Raw genomic sequence first — 27,912 nt, 5'->3', positions numbered from 1 at the left:
CAAAACCATATTTGACAAAACAGTTTTTAAATAAAGTTTGCTCTTTCTCAAGTAGTTCAGCAATTTCTCCATCTACAGATAGATATAAAAACCCCATAGAACTTACATGTACACCATGTTTGTGTCTAAGTCAATGCACACAATGTCCTGTGGTGGATCATACAGATCAAAATACCGTGAATCAACTCCAACAATAAATGGAACAGGTGCACTGAGTACGGTAGCCAGAGACAAAGGACATAGGGGGATATATGGACATTGCCACTGAAATGGAAATATCATCTGAAGGAAAAATGAAATGAAACCAATTCATTAAAACAGGACAACAGACCTTGTACAGCATAAAACAGGTAAGTTTGTTACATGCAGCAAGTTGAAATTAAATTGCTAGGAACCCTGTTACACTGTCAAAAAAGTGTCTTCAACTTTGATCACTTGTTTACAGGACATTTCTTACTTATCTATGCAAAAGCATTGATCACTTCAACAATTATAGTAATTAGACATGCTAGAGTGATATAACTAAATGCCATTGCTAGGAAAAATATGATCATTTAATGCATCAATCATTTTAACTTATAAAATCCTCATAGTAATTATGGAGTTTCCAACATTTTCCCTTGCTGCTGTGCAGAACACCTTGTACTTACAGCTACTACAGCTTCAGCAACTCCTGTCAATACAGCTGGTCTAAGAGAATGAAGGAGGATCTTGCCTTCTAACAATACAAAGAGTAGCAGGGTGGCACAGTTTTCTGGTCCAAGATTCATGAGTAGAGTACTGAAGTCTGCTCCACTATGGGGTAAATGGAAAGGAGAGAGGGGGAAAGAATGTTACAGGATTTAAACATTAAAAGAGAGAGCGAGGCACTACTAAATTTCTGAGAGCTGTTTGGACCTACAAGTTGAATAATTCTTAGATATTTTATGTGTGGCAATAATAGTATTTAATAGCTAGCACCTCAGTGTGAGACTTGTACTGCAACACAAAAACGTAAATTCAAAAGTACTGTTACAGAAACATATGCCTTAAAATGCTACTGTGTGGTTTATGGCTCTCTCACTTATGCACAAGCAGCTTGACTTCCTAACAGTAACACAGATCTAACTAGTCATCAGCGAATCCAAGCACAAAAAAACACTACTAGTTTCATAGGATGTTACCTCAAGCAAGAATAATGAATTACAGTATCTATTTTATCATAGTATCACTATTTTAAATTCTAGTACTAGTCAAGTAGAAAATAAATAAATAAATTCAGCATTCTCATACCAACATGCATTTAGTTTCTACAGTTTAATCTCCATTTCATTTCTTTGGAAACCATACATGTATTTAGGAATTTTAATGATGTCTGTAAAAGTAGAAGAGGGGTGTAACATCTGTCCTTATAATGCTAATTACGTGTTACTTTGCAGTTTGATGGCTAGCTGCAATTTTTCCCTGAAGTGGCTGAGCAGCAGCTGAGATTTAAACATTGTATCCTTTTGCATATACAATATTATATATGATAACATTTAAGGAAAAAAAATGTAAAGAAGGGTGATTTATTTATTTATTTTTTAATTAAAAGCAAAACCAAAGCAAACAAACAATAAGTCATGTCATATTCATAAGGAACTCTAGCCTTGTAGGTGTTATCCAAAGAGACTGCATCAAGCCTCATTCACAAATATTTTAAGTTATAATTTTGGATTTTCAAAGTGTTTGTGCACTTGGGCATTTATTGATTTCACATAACTGCTTAACATAAATGTCTCCCTTGGAACCAAAAAGGGATAAGTAGCTCAAGATAACAAGAAATCTATCTATGGTATTTTTAAAAAAGTCTTTACTGTTTATATTCTAAAGATGGAAGATACTTAAATACATGTATTATTTCCTTACAGCCTCCTTTCTTCAGGATAATCAGTAATACTATTCTTTCATAAGGGACAGGTCTATGTCATAAAAACAACACTGTCTAATGTTTCAAATACATATTGAGCTTTCTGTTTATAAAATCTAATAATATTGAAATAGTGTTTGGCTTTCTTCTATGCTTCATTTCTATTTGTCTTGGGATGTCTCAATTACAATACGTTTAAAACATTGATAATGATACCTTAGTGGTAATGGTGTAGAAACTGGCTGAGACAATATTAATGCATCATGGGCAGAAAGCTGAAACACAAAATAATTCATGATTGGCAAGAACAATTCCAAAGTTAGTGAAGTAAAATATTCCAGTGTAACTACATATCCATAATATAATAAAATGCCTGGCAGACAGAGTCACAATGTCATGCAAGAAATGTGAATCAAAAAGGTTTGGAGCTTTTGTTCACTAAGTCAACAGAGCTTGTATTAGTCACCAAAATAATTCTCAGAAGTTACAAGAAACTGTTCATGACTCATTGTTGAACATGTAGCTACTGCTAGGTGGTTAAGCAGAGATCACAAGAGACTGCCCCAGGGGACTAACATATGAACCACAGTAGTGGACAAGTGAAAGAACGGTAGAAAACAAACAACCCCCAGTGGCACAGCGCAAATGACGTCCATAAAATGAAAGATCAATATAAGGCAGAAATTTCAAAAATGCAAGTAGGATGCTTCTGCAGTCTGTACCACACAAAATCTGAAATAGCTTCTTTTGCTAGGTTAACCTGGGTTTATATCCATGTAAGAGAAGGCTATTCCACCCATCTCCTCCCATCTCCCTTCCAGCAGCTGGATATTCAAAGCTGAGTAAAAAACCTAATACAAGAATCCAGGCTTTCAAAGGCAAAAAGGAGTATTATGATAACTAAAAATGAAAGTAGATGTTTTGCCTACCTGCACGAGAATTCTTGGCCTTTGTGGTGAAGGGAAAGGTATATTGTGCATAAAATGGGATATGTGCCTGAACAGAAGATACGATGTTAGAAAACCAGCACTGAGAACAAACAAGGACTGAAAACAATGTCACATTTTGGAATTTGTACATCCCATATGTTACAGAAGTACAATGTATTTACTGTTTTGATAAGTTTAGGAGCCTGTTTACACAAACTGAAAGAAAGAAGCCTCACTCGCTCACATTTCACGAGTGAAAATTAATAGTGGCAGCTTCATATATGCATCGAAAAGGTAAGAACACACTGGCCATGTAGGCAAATCATGTAAAAATCTCTGGTAGACAATCTTCATGTTACACAATTTCTCATCAGGCTTAGCTAGGAGAAAGTATACTTAGCTACCAGAAGTCCAATGCAGTTTTGAAGATAAGCTTTCAATGAATATGTTTTTTTTTTTGAATCCCTTACAATGAAAAGTATCCTCTATAAAGTTCATATTTTTATACATACATATATATGGGGTTGGGAAGCCAGGAAGGGAAAGGAGTGAGGAAGCAGAAGGTAGAGGGAGTGAAACAGAATTCATCTGCAGTTGTTGCAGCGCTTCAGTATGGACACATACGCACTGCTAATGAAAAGAGCCCCTGTGCTTACATTTAATAACCTAAAACACAGGACTGCAAGCACTGGCATGTCTCTTACAGCTCAACCATTTTCTGTGTCTAACAAGTTTAAAAGGAAGTTACACAGGCTTGAAAAATTTTAACAGAAGAGCAATGGTAAAAATCTGCAAAAGCTACTCTTATTAAACAGAAGAAACTAAAACTTCTCTCAGTGCAATCAGTAACGATATAAGCTGCACAGGGCAACCAAGATAATGGTGGAAATACAGTACTTATGGAAGTGTGACATATGTATCAGATGACCACTTGAACTGATATAACCATCTTTACACATTAGCTTGAAAAATGTTTTACGTACTTTTCAATGGGAAGAGGATGAGGTCCAGAGACAGACAGTTTGTAGATGAACATCAGGAATTTTCGAAATGCTTCAAAGAAAGGCCAATGTGAGAGAAGGCAGATACATTTATTAGAATTGATGGACTTGGAAGTAACCACTTTCCTCTCTACAGCTGTCAAGAGACCCAGCTGCAATTGTTGCTTTTCTGTTAGCAGCTCCTGGGGATAAGGCTCGTAAAACTGAATAGCAGCACCATAAACCTAAAAAAATGAAGAAACACAACTGAGCAGACTTGGTATTTAACAGAAGTTTGGGTTACAGTTTTTGAACTACCCATAAGTCATTGGTGTTTGCACACATAGTACAGTGGTTTTCTTAGTAGCTTGTGAAAACTATTTTTCATTTATCTAACATACACTAAGCACCCTTATAAAGGAAATATTAAATATTTTGGACTCTTGTGCCTCTCTTCCTTTTTGTCATGGCACATTACTCAAAGTATCTGTACTTAGTAAAATGAAAGGGAACGAACCAAACTGCATTCCATAACAAAACCCTACCTATTAACTGTTACTGGTCAAAAAATCACCTCACAAGATGACTGTATGCTGTAACATTCTCTTATCTTTACCACATTAAACAATGAAAATTATTTTAGCTTTGACTCTATTTTAATCAAACTAAACAGGGACCAATCATTTCTAATATTCTTTTATTGTTTTCACAAGTTTCCTAACTGACTGAATTATTCTAGCAAGTTAATTATTCTAGCAAGTTCAGCAAAAGGAGAGCAGGGAGAGATGGGTACCAGAGCATACGTTATTTCTGTGCAAAATACTGGCAGCTACTATATTCGCCCTTGCAAATGAAGTATTAATACCTTGGAACAACACTTTTTCTTGTTTGGCCATAGAGAAGTATATAAACTTCTCTGATGGGGGACTGAGCCTCAGCAAAAGTTAAGCTGTCATCGTTAATGGGGCCAAACTATTGTCTATTAGTCACAGAGAGCTAACCACATATTACAGTCACTTACTCCCTTTTGTAGTTCACATACTGTGCACAGTTGGCAAGTTAAAGCAACAGCTGAGACACCAACCTCCAAAAAGCACTCCCTTGTTTTATCAGGTAGTGCTAATCCTGTAGTCTTTGTCTGCATATAGCAGACACTAACTTCTTACACGTGGGCTGAGTCATGCAGCACATTTTTGTTGCCTGTGGGTGCTGCTGTGCTGTGTACAGATTCCACAGACTTTTGGCGTTTTAAGTTTATAAGTTTATGTGAATTCAGACAGCATCACTAGCTGCAGGAGATCACCAGTTCTTGACCACCTTTCATATACTGCCTCTCAGCTAGTAGTTTTCTGTTCTTCTGTTGTTTTCTGGTACCATCTTCCTGCTTATACACACAGATACCTGCACAGCCCATTCAAACAAATTCACATAGAACCAGCTTTTGATGTAATCATGGGAAAAGCACAACTACATCAACATTTCTAACACATGGTAAGTGAACATCACCTTCACATGTAGGCTACACTTCTGTTGCTGGGAAGTTTTCTTGAAAGAACAGAGGAAATCCATCCCTTGTGATTTTAGGTTTCCTAAGCATATAGTTCTGCATATATGGTTCTAAACAGCACTAACTCTTCCATCTATTTCCTGTTTTGGTTTACCTCTGCCTCATAAGAACATTTAGGACATACAAATTTAGAAGTGAAATATTTAACAATTTCTTTAGTACTATTTGTCAAATACAGAAGAGATGTTGCCTATTTTATCTCCTTATCAGACATCTAAAGTAAAAGCAAAAAACAGTCACAATGTGCAGCCATACCTTTTCTGCAGAAGAACAGGTCAGTACAAATGTTGAGAACACCGGTAGTGGATATTTGGTTTGAGGGTCCCAGCATTCAATAGTAGCTCCCATAGGAAGGCAGAAGAGAGGTACAGATTCTGACAATGGGAATGACTCATAGTTCTCTTGAGGGTATCTGAAAATTAAGCCTTCATTATGGGAGAAGGAAAAGTTAGTGAATTTGCTCCAGAAGCCCTAAATAATGTAAGCTATATATTTTCCGCAATATAGAGATATATCTGTTGCTTATCTGGACTTAATAACTTAAGATTGCATCCACAGAAGAACAAAGTCTCTCATTTAACAGTGAGACTAAATCATCCACATAACAATAATTTAGAAATTGTACGTGAATACTGAATACTGCCTTTCAATAACAGGTCAATTACAAGTACATAGTAAAAGCTTATTACTGAAGATTTTGACTTTAAATCAGTCAGGAATTACTTGTGGTATTTTAAATGTGCATTGAAACAGATTTTATTACAAAGAAATTCCTATGAAGAAAGAGCTAATTATCTATTGGGATAGTGGTACGAGTATCTCCACTGAAAATAGGATGAATTAGGTCTGTATTTTCTGCTGAGTTAATGTGTTCAATCTTAACAAATTGTTACTCCATTTTCAGAAGTATATCTAAGTCTTGCTTGTAGAAAATGAGTCCACAAGCATCAGTTTACTTGTACTGTTCATCCAACTTTTTAAATGGTACACTGACTTTGTTATTCTATGTGTTTCACTTCTACTTAATAGCTTACTCTGTTGTGTTTAATGCTCAGCAGAAACTCTTTTGGAAGTTTTTCTTTACTTCCAGAGGAAAAAAAAATCTGTGGCAATGCATTAAAAATTTTTAAAGGACAGAAAATCTTTATTTTCCTTTAAGTTTCTCTCATTTATTGTTCAGAGTATTGTCACTCTCCCTTAGTAAGAAAGGAGTGAATAGGTTTGGAGCTAAATTAAATGAACAAATTGAAATTTCCAATTAAAGACATTGCATTAACTGTGCGGCATGAAAGGAAATATGAATAACGTTGATGGGAATTTTCAATTACTCTTCCTTCTTCACCACCAGCACAAGACACAAACTATGAAATCATTTGTTACATCTGAAACACTTGCTAGACTTTTCATTTAAACTCCTAAGCCACCTATCCTGTCATGATACACACTGAGTTAATACAATGCAATGCTGTTTCTATTAAGCTTTTTTTTCTTTTCCTGGAAAAAAGCGATGAGAGCAAATGAATTAGAGAAGTTGATTTCAATTGACATGCTCTAGGAAAAGAATTTTGACGGACTATGCTCAGCTTTTAAAATTTTTATTTTAATTCAAGAAGGTATCTGAATCTTTACGTTAACATGCTTAGACGGTTTGCTTCTAAAATTACTTACCAGCTTTATACGCTATGGAGTTAGAAGCTGGTACAGACTTCTTATAACAAAGGTATACACTGGAACCCCACTGAAAGACACAAATTTCACCTTGGAGCAAGCAAAGACAACAGCAGGCACCACAGAAACCAAGTATTTAAATATACTCCCACTTACAAATGGAGCAGATATTTAAATAAAAAGTGTTACAGAATAAAATTACTGTTTGGCTGCTGAGTGTGTTTAACTCAAGGAATGTAGAAGTCACCCTTTCCACATTCTTAGAGATTACAGTTTTACATAAAATAATCATACCACCACACTATTCTTTGATTTACTTCCACATAAGTACAGAGAAAAGTGAAGCAGATTGTTTGCAGCTTTCACACACCACATTTTCTTTATTATATAAAATCAGACACTTACAGGAACCTCATCATCAGTAGTGAAATTCTAAACACCTCCAGTGTTCAATTAATTCATTCATTCATTCACTGGAAGCCTTTAATATATTTTCATAAACTGTCTATTTGCATAGTTTTTGTGCAGTTTGCCTACCATTTGAAAAAAATCATATACTTCAGCCTGAGAAAACCAAACACAAACCAGACTAAATACAAGCAAACGTTAAAAAAAAAAAGGTAAGCAGTAATGATCATTCTTACAAATCTTTGTAAGATGTTCTTAATAATAACAAAGAAAAATAATTTTTGTTTCATCCTATGAGTATTAGCATCATCAAACAAACAAAAATCCTAGAGAGTACCCAGACATGAATATGCAAACTGAAGTATTAATCACTCCTTAAAAAAATTCCTAGTACAACAGGAAAAAAAAATCAGTGTAACACATAATACAAAATTGAAGTCACGAGGTATATAGAATGAAACAATTATGATGCAGCCAGAGAACACCATCTTAACAGTGCTAGGAAAAGTTCAAAGTGCTCCTTCTGTTTGTTTTCTTTTGTTGTTGTTTGTTTGTAATTTAAAAAAAAAAAAAGGTAAAAATACTTAACATTTAAATACTCACCATGCCACAATTTAAATTCTTATCAACTTTGCAGAAAGTATGAGGAGGGGTTTCTCCTTTGCTGGTAACAATAACACAGATATCTGTCACTGCCAATGAATTTTGAGGTCGTATTGGAGGAGCCCTTCGATATGTGATGAAGATCCTCTGAGAAGACGTTGAGCTATTGTTAACATTAGCACAGCGACCATAAGGAGTAGCCTGAATCACCTCACAGCCTGAAATGATACGTTCCTTGCCTTCATACAGAACTCTGCAGACAGGAAGGAAGCAAAATATTACACACATTCAAGTACATATGAAATTACTTAAGCAAATGTACAGAAATAGTCCACTCAGTGGCAATTGCCTAGCACAACAGATCTGAGTATTTCTTATAAATTATTTCCATAACTTCAAAAAAAAATTAAAAAGGCAATAACAATAATAATAAAATTAAAAATTACAACAATATATGCAAGTCTGCTTCCCACATCAGTTTCTGGAGGGAAAAGGAAAACCAGTAAGGATTCACGTTCATAGTTTGGCTAACATTTCTTAGTCTACAACAAAAAAAATAAATAAAAAACAGACACACAAAAATAACTTTTTGGACTACAGAAAAGGAAGAAATAACAACTACAGTTATTCCTGTATTCCTAGAAACCAGAATACATGACACATACCCATACTGCAACATTTACATGTTATCTGGATTATTTTGGCCAGAGCACTAGCTTAGATCTCTATATTTGAGGGATGGTGCATCCACAGCTTCTCTGGACAACCTGTGCTCACCACCCTCACAGTGAAGAATTTTTTCCTAACATCTAATTTAAATCTCCCCTCTTTTACTTTAAAGCCATTACCCCTTGTCCTATCATGTTAAAAAAAAAAAAAAAAAAAAAAAACTTTTTTAGCTTATACAGATCCAGCAATTCCCAGAATTTTCGAAGTAATATACCACAAAGCTTTTAGAAACCCCTTGAAGATTACTGACCATCTTTAAACTAGAATATAAAAAACATGATTCCACAGAAAAAACATGTATCTGGATAAACAAAACAAAGAAAAAGAAATAAAGCCATGTGCAGCTGTCAGGCCTCCTTCATTCAGGTGTATGCATAGAGTTTACTATGTAATCTCTTCACATCACTGCCTCACACTAATGACAAGTGGAGACTTATCTTTTAATACCCCATGTCAGATTCGGTTAAAACACATTAAATCTAAATAAAACTGAATTAAAACTCAATAATTTAAAGCTATTCCAGAACATTTGTAAGCTGACAGCTTTTAAGAAGGAACATCAGATTAATTAGACAATTCCAGCAGTTGAGTTTAAAAGGTTTACAAGTACTCTCAGAGAGATGTTTAAAGACTGTAGAGTTTCATTTGTGCAAATACTTCTAAAAGCTAAAGGGCTGACCGGTTTTAAAGGCTGCAACAGTTCAATCACCTCCTCTCAAAAGCAAGAAAAAAAAAAAAGCAGCCCTCATCTCTATACATACACCAACAGAGGTATTAAAATGTACCATTTCCTGACCTCACACATAGTAGGGAGTTTAAAAAAAAAAAGCCCAACACCCATGGATCATTCAAAATAACCAATGTTTTTAATGATTCAGATCAGAACATTCAGACTGACACATGAAATATTTAACATGACACCCTATACATACAAACCCTCAGTATGAAAATAAGTTTGCTGCTACTTGTTTCAGCTTCCCAGTGTCTGCCTTCAGACTAATTAGTACTGATCGGGATAAGGTTTGTTTCCTGCTTCAGCTTTTGTCCTCATCTTAAGCGCACCTTACTTACTACTTCATTCTATCAACTTCTATTCTACAACATACTCTATCAGTGAAGTTCCAGTCCAAGCAAAATGTCACCTACAGTTTCCTCTAGACGTTAGGTCTTTAGGTCCTAAGCTGTTCCAAGTACCCAAGTACCCTACTGCAGTTGCCACACTAGTGGGCTCTAAGGAGCAATGGAACATGATGGCTATTGAGAACATCCTCCTTTTGCTCGTATGGTCTCTGAACCTCAAGTTCACTTTTTTTTTTCCTAAAATATATCTCTAGTGAAAAAAAGCATTTGCTCAATCAATATTCCCATGAACACTTTCAGAAAGCAGTTACACAGAATGAGTTGCATCCATGGCACAGAACCACTAACTATCTAATAAAGAAATTTAGTATTTCTTAATTTGCACAGTGGAAGTAACCTAACTTTAAACTTACTCATTAAGGGAAGAACCTCTGCATTAGACAACAAATCTAAGACTCGCTCTTTAGTCTCTTCTATAGTAAGTGTTACAAATAGCAAAATTACTTAGACTTTCAAAGCATTTTTCTGTCAAATTTTTCTTCCATTTAAGAAACCAGTTCTGTAACTCCCTCCTACTCCTATCAACTGACACTTCAACAAGATCTCTCCCCATTGAAAGTCCCACTGCACCTAAACCAAAGCAAATCTCAAATTGCATTTTTCCTGACATTCCAGAAGAGGCAACAACTATTTGGAAAGAAAGTAACAGAATGACTAGTAGCTGAATTATTTGCAGGCATATAAGCTTAAAGTACTGAATTTTAGAGCTATACATATGAAAAGGATCTTAGGGATCATTATCCTAGGATCAAACCTTTATTCTCCCAACTAAAAAACAACCACAGCAAATGCAACATTCAGAGGAATGGCACACAGTTTAACTGCGTGCACGTGAGCAGCTGCAACAGGAACTCACTACCAGCTTACAGATCCTTCAGCTTAAGAACCAGTAGAAGAATAGGAAGGTCTGGGGATAGGAGTGAAAGAGGGTAGAAGGCACAGAAACACAGAACACAAGAAAAATGACAGAATCAGTGGAGCACGCTCTCATCTCCCCTCTTCCTCCAAACAGCATTTGTTTAACCTGTTTCCCTAAAAATAGCCCTGAAAAAAAATATATACATACATTTATCAATAATTATTTGAATACTCAAACTGCAAGATAACTCTGCTGTAAAGATACATATTAACCTATAAACACATTTATTTACAACTATAACTTGTATATTTTCTATGTAATACCATAAGCGTAGATTTAATGTAAGCATTTACATTTATTTTATATTCGTATGTTATTTTATAAGTAGTTGTATTAAAGCAGTATATGTAACATTTACATAAAAGTTGTTTGTATATATACATATATAGGCCAGTTAGTCTCACCTCTGTGCCTGGCAAGACCATGGAGCAGATCCTCCTGGAAACTGCAAAGGCACATGGAAAATAAGGAGGATTGATGACAGCCAACGTGGCTTCACTAAGGTCCCTTCGAATCCAAACCATTCTATGATATATGTATACATATAAACAGCATCTAACTATGGATTTGACCCTTTTAAGGGATATAATCTTCCTCTACTTATTATATCCATTCAGCATGTCAGCTGACTTAATGGATATTTAAGGTTCAATGATAAAACATCATTTCACACATTTTTTTTAAATTAAAAAACAAGTATTAGAGAACAGAAGAAATTAGCCTTCAGACTGTACATTTGCCTCGCTTATACTAACTCTCTTGCCCAAACTCCACATTTATTTGAACATACCGAAGTTTACAAAAAAGTTTGCTCCAACTATCTCTTGAATGTAGTTGCAAAACAGCAGGAGCAGCATGGGGAAAACACACATACGCATCATTGCTCAGAGAGAAAAAGCCTGCCATTATTTGTTAGGTATAACACCCCAACTAGATCTGTGTAAAACAAAATATAGAATAAATGCTACTTGCCAAACACAACAGTTTTCCACCCATCATTGAAAACAGTGTATCTGCCCAGGAAGCTCATAGTCAGTCAACTATTTCCCTGTTTTGCTTATCAGATATTCCCTGTGAAACCAATTCCAGCATCCATTGTAAAGTTAAGGGGGACATGAAAACACACATGCACTAGCAGAGTCCCTTCCATAAAGGCATTTGCTGGAGACTACTGGTTTAAGTATCACTTTTAGGAATTACCCCTCTACTAATTTTTCCTCATGTTAAAACTTTGAATTACATGACAAAGTTCATAATAGCTTGCTGAAACTCTACACGTTCAAATCTCATTATAACTGTTATCTTGCAGTTTCAGTCACACGCATGGAAAACAACTACTTTAAAATCACTATTTCACCAAAGAGTATTAGAACACAGCTTAGACAGCCCAGATGAAATGAAATTGGAATATATGAGGTTAATTATACAACTCGAACTATGATCCTCAGATCACAGATCTCATCACATAACTTATTTCATCACTATGATTTCACTACTAGTTTTTTCCAGACTTGACTCTACTTGTCAGCTGGCATTCATATACTGGAGGTCAAAAGCAGAGCATGTAGGCGTTGTGCTTGACATGCTTAAACTTACAAACAAAATTAAGTAAACTTACAGGTTTGGTACAGACATATTCTTTACTTTACTTTTCAGTGCTTATTTAATAAGGAAAACCACACACCTTTCATAGTTTACCACCATTGTAGAAGTCATGATCCCTCCCTCCCCTATCTTCTGTTTTCTTTTTATCCAGCAATTCTACATCATCCTTATCCAATCTGGATAAGTAACGGTTCTATATAAGCAGGTCAGACAACTCTGCAGTGCTTCATGAGTTGTTACAGATGGAGAATTACCTCGAGATGCTAGTATCACAAAGTATAATCTTCAGTACCTCAAGACTTTGGGGGATTTTTTTTTTTTTTGATCTTGCTCCTGAATACCTATACTTAACCCACTATTCTGTAAGTAATAAAATTAGTTCAGAGCTTCAAGGTCCTCCGTCATTTATTAGGCACTAAACTTCCAGTACTCTTAATGACCAACCACACCACTCAGTCACATCCACTCTGCTTTTTTTTTTTATTATTATTTTCTACAGCTTACCAGTCTAAATTCTCATTTTTCAATAAAGAAACTATACAGATATATTAATTTGATAAAGCCTCAAGTATATTCATCTGACTTCAACAAATGTCCAAGTTTATTAAGCTATATACCTCCAAAACTATTTACAGAGACACAGATGTTCCCAAAATTACTTTGCCAAAAGCAATTGCAGCAGCAACTTGCAGCCAAGCACACATGTAAGATAATACGAAAAATTGTTGACATCTCAAGAAAACAAGAGACAGAAAATTTATATTCAGATCAGCTCTACTGCTAGTACTGATTTCAGAGCTAAGAGTTACCAAATTCTATAGGAAAAAAAAAATAGCTTTATAATGGAAAGACTAAATCTTTGTTTTTTTTTAAAAAAAAAAAAAAAAGAAAAAGTCTTCAGCTTTTGCAAGTTGCAAAAAGCAGTCTCAGACACTCTAGAAATGGGCATACAAGACTGCAATTTCAGAATTAAAGAAGTTTTGGAGATAAGTAACAAACAGATTTCTCCATTCTGAAAGTCCACACTGAAAGTTTACAAATTAAACCACAAGTTCTGCTTTAGACATCATGGAAAAAAATGCTCACATTTCTGGAGAAGGACAAAAAGGTTTTGATTTATTGGTTGTGAGAGTATAATCATTAAGAATTATTGCAGGTAATCGCAAGAAAATATTAAGTAATTTCATGGAATTTAAAAATACCATGGACATGTTGTTGCAATACAGTAAGATATATTTCAGGTTTTCAAATACAGTACCAGTAACTCTTCAGAAACTTACGCATCAGACAAAAAAATGTGGTTTTTGGAATACACATCTGATTAGAGTTGTCAAGAGACTACATAATCAATCAAGCGTTTGCAGACAATCATGTCAGAACTTGTAAGCAACCTCAAAAATACTGCGATCTGATAGTAATGCAGGCTACAAGATCCTTGGTAAATGGATAATTTCTAGATCTTTATTTCAGTGTTCTACAATTTTTAAGTGGTATCTATCAATTACCTTGAAGTGACTTTCACATGACAATATTTTAGTTGCCTTCTCAAGTCATCATTTCCAGATGAAACACTACAGTTTGGGGTTTGAACTATACCATTTCTATACATCAATTTTGTACTATTTTCTTACCTTTCACAAAACTGCAGCAGAGAACTTGATTTCGCATATTTGATTTGCTCCATAATATCTTTTTAAACTAAAACAATACTGTATAATTTTAATCTAAAACACTGTAATTCCTTCTAAAAAGCAAGTTCACCAGAAGACTGACATGTTTTTGAACTTATTTCAATATGAAAATGCTACATGGACATAAACACAATAAACAGTATATATTCAAAATGCATATGCTTTCAGAAGCTTTCTCACATCTGTTTTCAGCATCATCTGTGAAGAATAAGATTTGATCATTACTGCAGGAGTAGTTACGTTACTGAAGTATAGTTACAAAAGTCTCACCCAATGTCAGTAAGAGGTGGTTTGTCACGGCCTCTCTTGTAGCAGAGAAAAAGTTCAGGACTCTTAAGACTTCCATAGTTTAGGTTGGCTTGAAGGGCTGTAGGGGTAGCTTCGACACAGGTGTATCCCTCTGGGACAGTTTCACCAGCTGATTTAATGATCACAGCAATGTCAGTAATTGGAGCCTTTGGACCAGTTGACTTTGTTTCCTGGCGGCTTATTTCTTGGTCCAGGAGAGTTGCAGTATCTGTATCAGTGAGCCCTGCCACTACAAAATAGTCAGCCACTCGTGGACCTTTGTCTTCTATCATGGTTATGCCAGTACTTCCTGGAGAAAACAAAGAGAAAGAGATCAAATAGTCTGCTTTCAAGATAAATCCCTTCCCTAAACAAGTATCAGAATTTGAAACATTTAAAGATGGTTCAGCAAATCAAAAAATTCCATATAGGCTTTAGAGATTTCAAGAAAATTGTAGGGAAATCCAAAACAAACTTTACTTTATGCTGCTCAAAAAGATAATTTTGTAATTTATTAGATTCCAGTTGTAGTGCCATAATAGACACGGTTTGGCAAGAATAACATTAAGTTCCTAAGTTTCTTCCTTCGAAGTTCCTAACACAGCAGCTACACAGAAAATTGCTTGGCATTACCTATTAGACCATTCAAGCTCTTCACAGGCCTTAAATTAATTCACATACCCCCAACTAAAAGCATCTCTATTTTTCTGGCATTACTTTGCGAGTAATTTGACTACAGAATCTTGCCTTTTTTTCCCCTCCCCTTCAGAAGACAGAACAATTCAAAGTATATGCTTACTAGTTTATCATCTGCACATTTCATCCATTTTGTTTCATAATTTAGACCTAACAGCACAGTCTTGAGACATTCAGCTGGCAAGTATAACATCTGGAAATCATTTACAGAAATCACACATCCAAACCCACATTTCATCAGCTGATCAAGCTGTACACATCATTGCTCAGCTGCACATTCCAGATCTGGAAAGAGTTCTCCCAACACCCAGAGATGTTCACTAAGCATCTGATTTTAAAATAGGCAATACAATTTTCTCTTAACAGCAGAAGTGGCTGACAAACTATGTTTAAATTTCACAAATACAGTTACAAGTATTGGATTTCATGAAATAAATATCCTTTTAAAAGCCGACTGAGAATTATTTAAATAACATCTGCCAAGCAAAAACCTGAATAATGCCATACCCCTTCAGTGAGGTGGGGGACACCTTCTTTTAGATGCCCCTATTTCTGTCACCAGATTTCTGGGGATCCCATCTATACAGGTAAACAAGACCAGAAGTCTTGGCTCTCCTCTTTGAAAACAAGTCTGCCACAACTCCAAGCTCCTAGCTGCCAAGGAGTTGTGGTCCATGAATATTACTCATTAAGTGCATCAAAAATGAGAACTGTCTCACATTTAAAATATCCTTACTGCTCTGATAATTGCATAAACACTAGCCTCCATTAGCAGAAAGGTGGTTTGAGGAAAAGAGTATAAACCTATTCTTTGCAACGTGCCTTCTCCTCCAGTTCCTACTCTGTTCTTACTGAAGTCATATAGGAAAAGGTATCTTTCCTCTTTGCAATTTACAAGATTTCTAGAGCTTGTTATCAAAAGCATTGATTGGACAGCTGTAGAAAAAAACAAGAAAAAAAAACACAAAAACAATGAGTTATTCATCCTGCATGTTTACTAAGAAATGTTAGCGTAAGAATACACATCTAAGGCACCAACCTCTATATTGCACGGTGCTGTAGAACAAGATGAAGGGGGGGGGATAAGACATTCATACTCATGCAAATTTAAAGTACATCTATACTGTGAGTAACTCAATTTTTGGCTAACGTTGAAATTACAACTTTTCAAATCCATCTGAAAGAATGAAGCCTACACACCTTAGAAGACTTCTCTTCTGTAATATTTTCCCACAGTAATTCTCACATGGACTTAGTATTCTCTAAACGCTTTGGTTAACAGCTTTTACAGGATAATCCATAAACACACATCCTGGGAAGAGACACAAAAGTGTTGCACCACCCTGAAAATGGGAAAGCCATCATGGTACAGCACTAACATGACTGAGTTCTCTGGTCAATAAATAAATAAATATATAGACACTTATCCATATAAATACATGGATGCGTAATCAACAGGAACAATGTGGTATGTTCAATCTCACCAACTGTTCTCTGCCTGGGTCTCCTGAAGAACAATAAGATGACTCAAAAGCTGTAACTCCTTGTTAAGCCTCTGAATGACTTTCAACTGCACAATTCAGAACAGTTTATCCTTCTTACCAACATAAACAACACTAAATCAATGAAAAAGCTCTTTACAGGTAAGTAAATCATCATGAAATAGGGGGATTAATGGCTTCAGTTTAATCTCACATAAATTAGTGCTTCCATTAAAAAAATCTCTCCTCATACTGCTACTGCTCACTCCCACCTTTACTTTCGACCAGAACCAGAGTTTGTGCAACCAAAAATGAACTGGAACAAGAACTACTCTGGCTGAACACTAACCTGGCAAAGACTGCTTAGGGTACAACCAGAGCAGCTCTCCAGTGATTCACCATGTCAGCACAAACAGCAGTGTAATGCCCCTTTCAGCAGCAGCACGGACTTGCACTGGATTAATCATAAAACTGCGCAGTCTAAGATATTTCAGTTTACCTCTCAGATGCTTGGACTTGTTCATAGATTTATAAAAATAAATAAGGAAATAAACCAACCTCTCCCTGCTCCCCTTAAAAGAAGGGCAAGTCCCGTGCCAGAACATCTCATATTGTGGAAAGTACTGGTTGCACTTGACATAAGTGATACCAAATTACTGGAACACGATGCTAAAAATAGCAAAATGGTTGGCATCATCTAAAGGGTTTTACTAAAAACAAAATTGTTGTTAAAGTGATCCGGTCTTTTACTACCCACTCCAAGTTCACACACCTCAGTACAAATTTATATTTTTCTCTTAGCCATAGTTATGTTTTAATTCACAGAAACTCTGTAACATGTGGCAGGTAGAAGTCAGTCACCAGACAATTCAGCTGAGAAACAGAAGCCTCCTGTGTCAGCACAACACTGGGGGAGTTTTCCAAGATGTTCTGAGACACTCACAGCAGTTCCTTTCCTTTTCCACGAGGATAAGTAAAGTTTCAAATACGCACAGCTCTTCCAGAACATATTATCCTATTTCAGAGAGATTTAAAGCAACAGGATCTCTCAAATGAGACCTTGAATATATAGCTCTTAATTAAGCCATTGCCATCTTCTTAAATGCAAGATTGTATAAATGTAAATACATGCTAAGCTACAAACTACCAGACAGCCACCAAAACAAACAGGAACAGATCTTCAGCAGGCTTCAGTGAGTCTGAGAATATTTTGCTTTCTGAACTGCAGGGAAAAAAGTATGACTTGGAGGGCAGCAAGATGAATTCACTGCTATTTTCCAGTATTTTTGTAATACTTCACACAAAAATTGGCAGGAACACTACTCTCAATTGACAAGGAAACAAACATACTTGCAAAGGACCTTTTATCATAAATTTTGTAGAATCATGACAACTTTTCCCCACTGAAATTTCAAAAGATGCTGTCCACTATCAGTACTGTGATATACAGAAACTTACTCATGCAAAGCCAACAGGAAAACTTGTAACTCTAAAAATCTAGTCATTTTTATTGACATCCCATTCCTCTGCAAAATAATACATAAATAAATAAATGATACCTTGGTGATATCTTGGTGTTTGATGGAAAACGATAGAAAAAACATGAAAAAACAACGTGGTGTTAAAAGCCCCTTATTTACTCTTTTCTGAGAACACTATTACCTCCCCAGAAAAATTACTATGTATAATAAACACAAACTGAATTTTAAATTTTCTTCCAAAGTTTATTTTGTACTCAGTAAAAAGCCTATGAAATTAAGTTGAACTCTGTTTTATAAAACTCTGTTTCAAAATTCAAAGCAATTGTCCCCTAGGAATAAATGAAATCAGATTAGTAAGAGCCTAACATCTGAGAGAAAACAGTTTTAGAGAAAAGGCACATGCAAATCTTCCAGCAACTGAAAAACTCAATTCACTGCTTCCTAATGCAGTGTACTTCTGTTAATTAACACGTCTTTGAAAAAGCTGAAGACTTGTAAGATACACCAAATCTTTCCCCAAACCTACCACCTTTCCCTTCATCACCCACATGAAGAGTCATAACTGTGATATTCTTGACCCTAAACAGCATGAAGCTGCGTCAGGGGACATTCAGACGGGTGTCAGGGAAAGGTCCTTCGCTGAGAGGGTGGTCAGGCCCTGGGACAGGCTCCCCAGGGCAGTGGTCAAGGCACTGAGCCTGCTGGGCTTCCAGAAGCATTTGGACACTGCTCTGACACATGGGCTGATTTTTGGGTGGTCCTGTGTGAAGCCAGGAATTGGGCTCGAGGATCCCTGTGGATCCCTTCCGACTCAGCATATTCTACGGTTCTAAATCACAAAAATAAAATGACAGCTTTTCAGCCTATTTTCAATATAATCAAAGTCCAGAAATGTCATTAAATGAAAATACTGATGAACCGATGGTCAAAGAATTGAAAGTTTAAAGATATTTCTGCAAGTGATAAATGACTAACACAACTTTGCAATCTATTTACTTCTATCTTCTTTCAGACGCTACCAGTCTCCAAGAACCACAATGAGTGGAAACTGCTTACTATTTACAATTTACTCAATTGTAAATGACTGAAGAACTTATAAAAGATGGCATAGTTTCCTCAAAACAGAAAATATTTTTGTAACAAGACTGCAAAGGAAATAAGTTTCATTCCAGACTCTAGAATAACTTCAGCATTTTTTGTGGACTGTGGTTGAAAGACAGATTTTGAAGGCAATCAGCCTACACAATTAAGAGTTTTAAGCATAGATGTTAAACACAGCTCAGGACTTCTACACAAATGCTCTGTCGTGTAAACGAATTATACTTGGCTATTGGCAGTAAACAAGTTAGAAGAAAAATGTACGCACATTCTATCCTCTGGATTTATTCCTAAAATGAGCTGGCTTAAAGATCAGGAAAGATCAGGATACTGAATTCACTAAACTAATTTAAAAGACAGAGACTCTAGTGGTTGGATACAAGGCAGCGTGTCAGGAGGTCATCTGCAACACTTGGAAAATTTGCTGGCTACAATCCAAGTACGAGAGAAAATTTAGTATGCTTTTTCAACCACTGCACTAGGCAAATCTTCATAGACCACACAAAGACTACCATAAACAACCCATTACCCGGTATAGAGCTTAAGCAATGTAACCAAGTCTTTATTCTTGTAACTTCTCCATTATTTCCAGTGTACTAATCAGTAGGGAGAAAAGATATGGGCAGTTTATTTACCTTTATGAACATTCAAAAAGAAATGCTCTTTGCTGTAGTACAGAAGGGGGAGAGATCTGGTTATTCTTCTTTACTCATACAGCGATTTCTTTTATCTTGTGCTGAGAGTAATTGCTACGGAACAGGAAGAACAATTTGTTTCCCATTTGTATAAAAGAATCTTCACTGATGCTTCTTAAATTTCAGCTTTATACCACAGCAACTAGTCCAAAATTTCTTTTAAGGAGTCACTTTGGTAATGTCCCTGATTCACATTAAAAGCCTTACACAGCAAACATACACGTTAGGAAGTTTAAACATGTAATCAGCAAGACAACCACTCTTCTTGAAGTGAAGTGGCAACAGCTACTCTAGAACTGAAAATGGACCTGAAAAAGTTAAAATAAGATTTATAAATGTCTTTGAAGAAGATAAACCACTGTCATACACAGCAGAGGTACAGCTAAGATGCACTAAGCCTTCAGCTTTCCCCTGCTCCTCCATTTCAAATGCCAAAATCTTTAAGTAATATTTCACAGCAGCTGTAAAGATAAAGGGTTGGCAATATTTGTGTGAAGAAGTTACTTTGGACAGGAGAAGGTAGAACCTTAGGGCCTGAACTTAGCAAGTTTGACTGCCAGCGAGGATTTGGACACCTAGGAGTTTTTATCTCTAGGGCCATTTATTAAAAATTAAAAAAAAAAAGCAATACAGTTGTGAAAGGACTGAAACTACCATTGCTTATAAAGTGTGTACTAATACTATAAATACAACTTTTTTTTTAGAACTTGACTGAGGTGTAATTGCATCAACAATATTGCATTGACAACACAATATTGCACCAACAGTACTGCTTTCTTCTGTTTTTTAGACTATTCCCTAGTTGTATTTCATAACCCCAGAAAGCACACAGTGAAGGTAGTTCTTATTGTTAACTGTATTCAAGAAAAGAGAATGATTGCTTTTGTTTTATGTGCCTCAGATTTAGTCTTTCTTTAACTGGATTTTAAGAGGCAGGTGCTAATAATCAAATTCACTTGGAAAAGCAAACAGGAATGTAATCATGGACTATAGTTGGCAATCAAAACTTGTTTGGAATATTTTTTTTTTTTTTAACACAAAATACAGATGTGATTTTAGCACACGGATGTACCCACGAAAGTCCTAAGTGTAAGCAGCATATGCAAAGAGTCACCAATGCTGCAGTGTTAAGACCCAGAACGTACTGGAATATACACAAGTTCCGGAAGAGCTTGCATTCCTGCTGTTTGTCCATCCCAACATATCTTCACTAATATCACTCACATCAGCATGCTAGTCCATACTTCGCCACTTCTAAGCAAGCCCATTTGTACCCAGACAAGCATACAGCTCTAGCCCATACATCCAAGTTTGGTGCAAGTTTGACAACATAAATCAGGCCTTACACGTGCATCACAGATGATGGTTTAAAACTACTACAAAGCAAAACATTATAAACTGGAATATTAAACAATGTTGAACTAGTTCATCCTAAATAATGCAGTTTTATCAAACACTTAAATGTCATTAGCAACACATAGGGAAATCGTACAGACATGTCTCTATCAGTTCTTCGAAGCACACTTTACGTTAAGAACACACCACATCTATTAACAACAAAAGGTAAAGTAATGTAGCATACCATTAATACCGACCAGGACTAAAACAGAAAAAAAAATGTAGTCCACTGTTTATTAGCTGCGTACAATCTGCAACAGAAGAAAAATACTTCCTAGATGTGCATTTAAAGACTCTTTTTTTGGAATGCGTAACACATTGTCATAAATCATGAAATGTAACAGCAGTTGCAGTCTCTTGATTAAATCACAAGATCATTTAAAAATCTCGAGTTGCAAAAATAACTTTGTAGACATGCAATGCCCCACTTCTACCTGTCTTAACAGAACCAGCCGTGGAACAAGAATGGTTGCATGTCACCCGAGACTGGGTCTGAACATGCACATATGCAAATAGAGGGCCATTCCTTCATAACAGTTTTCAAGTAAACATTTGAGAATGTAATGGTTGCACAACTGAAGGACCTTATAAGCTACAAGCTGATTATCTCATAGAAGACTATGTTAAAATGAAAAGCAAATTTAAGGACAAGGTGAAAGACAAAAGGCATGTCCATTTAATGAATTATTCTTATGGCATGGCCTTTTATCAGGTAATTGAACTTCACACAGAAAACAAGTTGGGTCCAGGTCTGGTACTGCAAGTAATAAACAATGGCTTTTTATGCTAGATTGTTGGAAATTTGCACATATTCAAAGAAGAACAAAAGTTAACTTCATACTAGCTGGTTGTGTACCTGATTGTTTTCCATGCATAAAATTCAGGCATAAAACAAATGCAATCAACTTGGCAGGAAAGTCTTCTAATGCCTTCAAAGTAGATTAGGGCATTACACTATGAAGATATCAGAAAAATCACACCAAACCACCTCTTGTAAAAAAAATCCTATGGAAACAAAGGCACCAAGCCTAGAAACAATTAGATCAAACCTGTCTTCTCTCCCCACCCTCACTTCTAGAAATAAGTTAAGCAACATAGTTCTGCAAACTGAATGTTTGAGAACAAAACCCCTTTTGTGTTAAGCTTCTGAAATACTAGAAAATAAACTGCACTTTACAACTTGATGAAACACAAAAACCCAGCACCAAATTAGCAGACTTACTTAAAATCCAAAGACCAAAGGTTAAAACACCACAGGTGGGGAAAATAATATATATTTTTTTCCACACTTTTAGTTTTCATAACATTTAAGATGGCTATAGACATCAAAAATTCTTTAAAACTTCACTGGGGCAGGCATTTGGTATCTCTGGCTATTATTGACATTTTCATGAGCACCACTAGCAAATACTCCACTTGTATAATGGGAAACAGGTGCCTCTACTCTTCCAATGTAGTTTTTCTTTTCAGTTTCAAGCTTGGCTTGAAATGACAGAACAGCGTGCTTCATATGAAGAAGGGATGGTGAGGAAATAAACTTATTTTGTAAATCCACTAGTGTAATAAGTGATAATTACCTAACTCGCTAGTTTTGTGAGGCATATATATTCTGCCACTGAAGCATCAATTTTATTGAGAAGTCTAACAGCTTTTCTGGCCTGTTTTAGGAATAAATAGAAACCACTTAAAATAATTTTACCCTTGAACAAAATATATTATTGTTTTTAATTACCCTGAATTTTCCTTGGATTTTTATTTTCCTGTCCTATGTGCAATTCCTTGGATTGCTTTAACAAAAATAATCAAGACAGGGAACTAGTCACAGATGTTCAACTTTAATAAATTGGAATTACTCTGTCGAGACAAAAATAAACTACTGAAAACATTATATTTGAAATAAAAACATCACATTTTTTTAACTGTGTTTTTAGTCAGATTTTTTTTTTTTGAGATTGCCAGCAAAACCAGTTACTGTTGCTGCAAAACTGTGAGCCAATGAGATTATGATATATAAGCTTGTGTCAAACACAGCAATGCTTTCAAAGTGAAGTTGTGCAGTAACAGCTTGAACAGCTATTTATGAATTACAACTGACTGAAAATGACACTCAGTTAACAGATCCTGCGACCCAGGACGGTCACAAGCGTGAAAATGCCACTCAGAAACATCTTACTTTGACGAGGAGGATTGGGGCAGTAAGAAACAAAATCTACACCGGTCTCTCTCTGCCATACTCTATAGTTCATTTTTTCTATTGCAGAGTAATTCCAAGTTGTCCAGTGGTATAAAAATTGGAGTGGTTACAGACTGTGAGGCCAAAACACAAATTCTGAAGTGACCTACAGGGACTGGAAGAGAAACAGCTGGAATCAATGAAAGCAAGTTTGGTACCAGTAAATGAAGATCTATTGCCAAGGACAGAAAGCAGAAATGGAAAAGATGTGAGAAGGGAAGAATGATAATCAGCAAGCAGTTCAGCTATACTCATTTAATAAACCAGTCTCATCTTGTTTTATCAGTGTTGTATCCAAACTATTCTTTAATGTAGCAGAAAATAACTACTCCAGACACTGGGCAGAAAGAGTCCAAAAGAAAAAATTAATAATAATATTATAAGAAGATTAATAAGAAAGATAACAATGCTAGTTCTCAGAGCAAGAAAAGTACATTGTAAAATGTACTTACTGCCCAGTTGCAAGCTTTAAAGGTTAGCCATGCTCAGTATTATGTAATGACTGAAACATCTGCAGCCCTGGAAACATTCTTTGTTAGAGAAGGCTTTCTGTAATTGGAAACTGCTGGAGCAAAGCCAAATATAGTAGCCTGAAACAAAAATAAAACAGTAAAGAAAAAGTCAAGAGACAATAGTCCAGTGGTTAAGTGCCCTCTGGGAGCCCAAAATCTCCTAGACTGCTTTTTTGGTAGCTTCTTGGGCCTTTTTTTTTTTTTTTTTTCTTCTCTGAGCGGGCAGGGCTGGACTGCATTTTGTTTTTGAGAAATCGAAAGGAGAGAGGAAAAGATGTTCTGTTTCAAATGCACCTCAGAGGTCACCCACAAGTTCTGTTTACCAGGCACTTGAAAGTTAAGTATTAGCATTGGAACTATTTTGCCAGAATCATCCTTCAATTTCATTTCTGCTAATGGTCCACAACACAATCAACCAAATGCTTCTTGAAATCTCCGTAAACAGGGCTCCACAGACCTGGAGTGTCTTTTTCACTGAAGGAACACTGGTTTCCTCATTTTTATCTTTTGGGGAAAAAATGCTGCAGGAGGCTGTAGACTGTCATTCTTCTCTCTCGATCTCTCCTCTGACATCTTTATCGCATCGAACACAAGCTCCTTCGTCCACACTTTCGGAGCTTCGGAGCCTATCCCCACCCCACTAAACACCCCCAGTTATCAAGAGGATGACTCACATTTCTATTTGGCCTTTGACGGCAGCCTCAAATCACTCAGTTTCACATCAGCATTTTCATTCTTTCTCTGCTGCTTTTCAAGCTTGGCAGGAGTTTATTAACACTTCAGAAAGTCTGTCTTTTAATCCTCTTGCCAATTCCTCATTAAGAAACACTCTTTTGCCAAGATGGCTTGAAAAGGCCCAAACCACATGCTTGATAGAAGTTAGAATATTCATGTCTTTTGTTTTATGCTTCAGCAGTAAGGAGCCCAGTGGAGGAAGTGTCTTTCTGTTCTTCATGCAGCACCAGCCATATCATAATCTTGATCTGCAGCATGGTTTTGCAGGAGGGTTTGCACTAGCACATCTGCAGCAAGCGCGGAAAGAGTATGAGCTAGGCCTCAGAGCAACTCCTCTGCAAGGTGACCTGTGAAGTGGCTGAGGTAATGAAGTTACTACAAACACACAGCGTGAAAAGCTTAGGCAGGCGTGTAATGCCTGAAACTGTGTGCCTTCAGTTTTCAGAACTGCTTCCTGCATTGTCAAACGTTGTAGCAAAACCTCCTGAAGATAAGCCCTTCGTTTAATATTTAACATATTCCTAGATAAATGATAGTAAAAAAAACGGATCACAGCAACCTCAGGAAGTACAGTAACAGGCAACAGTTGCCTCCCATGCTTTTTCTAACTTATTTTAAAGGATATTCATGAGAAGATCCATGCAGCCGCACTCCAAAACTCCAAAGGCCAGATGAAAGGGACCAAAGCCACCCAGCAGATATGAAAGGGATCTCAATATTAAAAGTATGGAAATGGAAAAACGTTTACAAATAAAAGTCATCAAGTAAAATGCGTACCTTCAAAGCATGCATTAGAAGTGACTCAAACTCTTCATTATGACTATAACTCATCCTCCAGAATAAACATGAAAATATTGCCAAAGTTCGTTCTGACAAAAGTAATTTTTATTCACAGGCAAGAAAGTTATTCTATGGAAAATCCAATGCATATTTTCTCATTTCTTTTATGCTAAAATGATCAGTCACTTGTGAGGCAACAAAAACATCTAATTTTTACCACAAAACCAAAAAAATCTTTTCCCCCTTTCTGAATTCTGCAATATATTTTAATAAACGTACACTTCCATCTCTTGAAAGCCCTCAGTTACTAGTCCTTGTTTCTTGTTGTGCTCACTTGTATTCCTGAGCATATACTCAGGAAAACAGAGTATTTGAATCCTTTAAAGCCTGAGCACGTGGCAAACGCAAGATTATTAGAGTTGTGAAAGATTATGTATTAGAAAGATACTACTACTTGCACAGATGAATGTATCAGTAAATATTTTCCTCAAGCAATTATAAAAAAAAAAGCTGTTGAAGAACAGCAAACTGAGATTCTTTCTGTCATTAAATCCTATCATTCAACAAATGGCAAGTAAATGTGCAGGTTGATTACACATATTTTGACTTTCCTTGTAATATTATCATCTAACAATCAAAATATCTATGCTGTATTACTCAGTGGTGAAGTTCTCAGGCAAGACATCTACAGGAAAGTGATTTTATACAGACTTTAAAAAAGTAAGATTGCTTAAGTCGGATCTTACAAAGAATATACCAACACACACAAAGATCAGGGAAGAAAAGATAACTTTAAAATACATCAGCTGACATTACAAGCAGTATCCAACGTATCTGTCTAAAAATCTGGAAAATACCCATTCAGAGAACCTAAAAGTTACATATGATAGGATTCTGAAAGCAAAGTTGATTATTAAGTCATACTCTATTGTGCACAGCGTGGATTTACTGTTTAATCCTGTTGTGCCCCTCATACTACTGTTATTATCCGATTTGAAATAGCTATTTCTGTCGAAGTTTAAATTATGAACTTGTCTTTAAAGTGCTTATGTTAACATATGCACTCCTTTTTAGAATGCTGTTCATGCATGTTTTTATGTAGTAATTGGTTTAGTAACATATTAAGAAGAAAGGAAGCATGTCCCCTTAGAAAAAAAAAAAAAAAGTTTTGTTTCCTAAAGAACAATTGTGGATGTAATTTACTATTGCCAGCATTTATATTTCTAATTAAATCATCTTGGAAAGGTCAAATTCAATTTAGAGAACCAATCTCTTTCTTGTTTTTCTCAAGGTTGGTAAAAAATTCAAACAGACAACCTTTCGCAAGATTTATTTCCCCGCACAACTCACACAACAGCACAGACCCATCACTAAAGCCTGGTTGCAGTGGCATACACACAGGCGTGAGGCTACATTCAGGGTGGACTGAAATTCAGAATTTCTCACTTTGCAAAATCCACCATGCAGTTATTTAACATATTACTGTCTGCAGTAAGACACAGGTTGGCCAACAGTTACATAGTGAGAGCATTTCAGTCCCTGCTCAAAAGAAAGGAAATCACACAGACCTCAGTAACACTGTTTTAATGCTTTCAATTCTGAGATTTATTTCTTTTTCTTCTCGCTCTGTCATTTGTTGACAGCGTGCGGGAAGCACCAACACTGAGCACTGACAAAAAAGGAACACAGATAGAGTCATCTGCAGTAACTTTGAACTTAACAACCTGGACAACTCAAAAGCTAAGTATTTTAATGCAGATGTTCAATCCAGTCATCTTCCCTTAGAGGAAAGTCAACACATAGAACAGAGGTGTGAAAACTCCTCAAGGATTAAAAAAGCTGGGTAGGATGACTAAATGTTCACAGCAAAACCTGAGAAATGTTTTCTTCTGCAACTCAGAGATTTCTGTTCAAGACAAAGTCAATAACCACTGAGCAAAATACACTGCTGAATAACACCATCGTTCTTTGTTTTTTTTTAAGTGAAGGGGAAAATAATAGATAATAGAAAAATAGAAAATAATAGATAGATAGATCACCAGCAGTATGATCCGTCAAGTTTGTCTCAAGTATTGTAGGCCACTTTTCAAGCTTTGGGGCCTTTACAGCACAGGTAAAATACCTCCAACGCCAACAAAGAATTTTCACTTCTGTCAAGCAAGCATACCAGTTCAGGATGAGATTTTTTAAAAGGTTCAAGAGACAAAAGACATTTGAGGCTCAAAGTATAATTTTCTTTCTCAGATTTGTTCTGGTTCAACAGCTAGAAAAGCAGTCTAAAGTTAGAGGAACAACTTATTTATAGATTTTTTTTTCCTCCAAACAGAACCACTTAGTTCAGAGAGATTAAGAAGCAAAGGTTTTGACGTTAACAGTGCAAACAACATA

General features: G+C 35.9%; 1 protein-coding gene across 6 annotated transcripts in view; it reads right to left on the bottom strand.

Annotated features, from left to right (window-relative positions):
• DENND4C (DENN domain containing 4C) overlaps positions 1 to 27,912 on the bottom strand; it is a 70,455-nt gene that overhangs the window by 35,242 nt on the left and 7,301 nt on the right. For 5 of the 6 annotated variants that reach the window (XM_068668071.1, XM_068668077.1, XM_068668075.1 and 2 more), the window contains exons 2-10: positions 14,398 to 14,725; positions 8,044 to 8,296; positions 7,033 to 7,102; positions 5,620 to 5,789; positions 3,801 to 4,042; positions 2,818 to 2,884; positions 2,105 to 2,163; positions 651 to 795; positions 107 to 282 (exon numbers count right to left, since the gene is read on the bottom strand). In XM_068668071.1, the coding sequence (XP_068524172.1) occupies positions 107 to 282; positions 651 to 795; positions 2,105 to 2,163; positions 2,818 to 2,884; positions 3,801 to 4,042; positions 5,620 to 5,789; positions 7,033 to 7,102; positions 8,044 to 8,296; positions 14,398 to 14,708 (1,493 nt within the window). In that variant the 5' untranslated portion in view covers positions 14,709 to 14,725. Of the gene's footprint in view, positions 1 to 106; positions 283 to 650; positions 796 to 2,104; positions 2,164 to 2,817; positions 2,885 to 3,800; positions 4,043 to 5,619; positions 5,790 to 7,032; positions 7,103 to 8,043; positions 8,297 to 14,397; positions 14,726 to 16,311; positions 16,424 to 27,912 lie in introns of all 6 variants that reach the window. The other variant, XM_068668073.1, reaches the window with a different exon arrangement.

The sequence above is a fragment of the Anas acuta genome, chromosome Z (assembly GCF_963932015.1).
Source record: "Anas acuta chromosome Z, bAnaAcu1.1, whole genome shotgun sequence".
NCBI lineage: Eukaryota > Metazoa > Chordata > Aves > Anseriformes > Anatidae > Anas > Anas acuta.
Note: the sequence above shows the minus strand (reverse complement) of the source record. Positions and strands in the feature narration are given on the sequence as shown.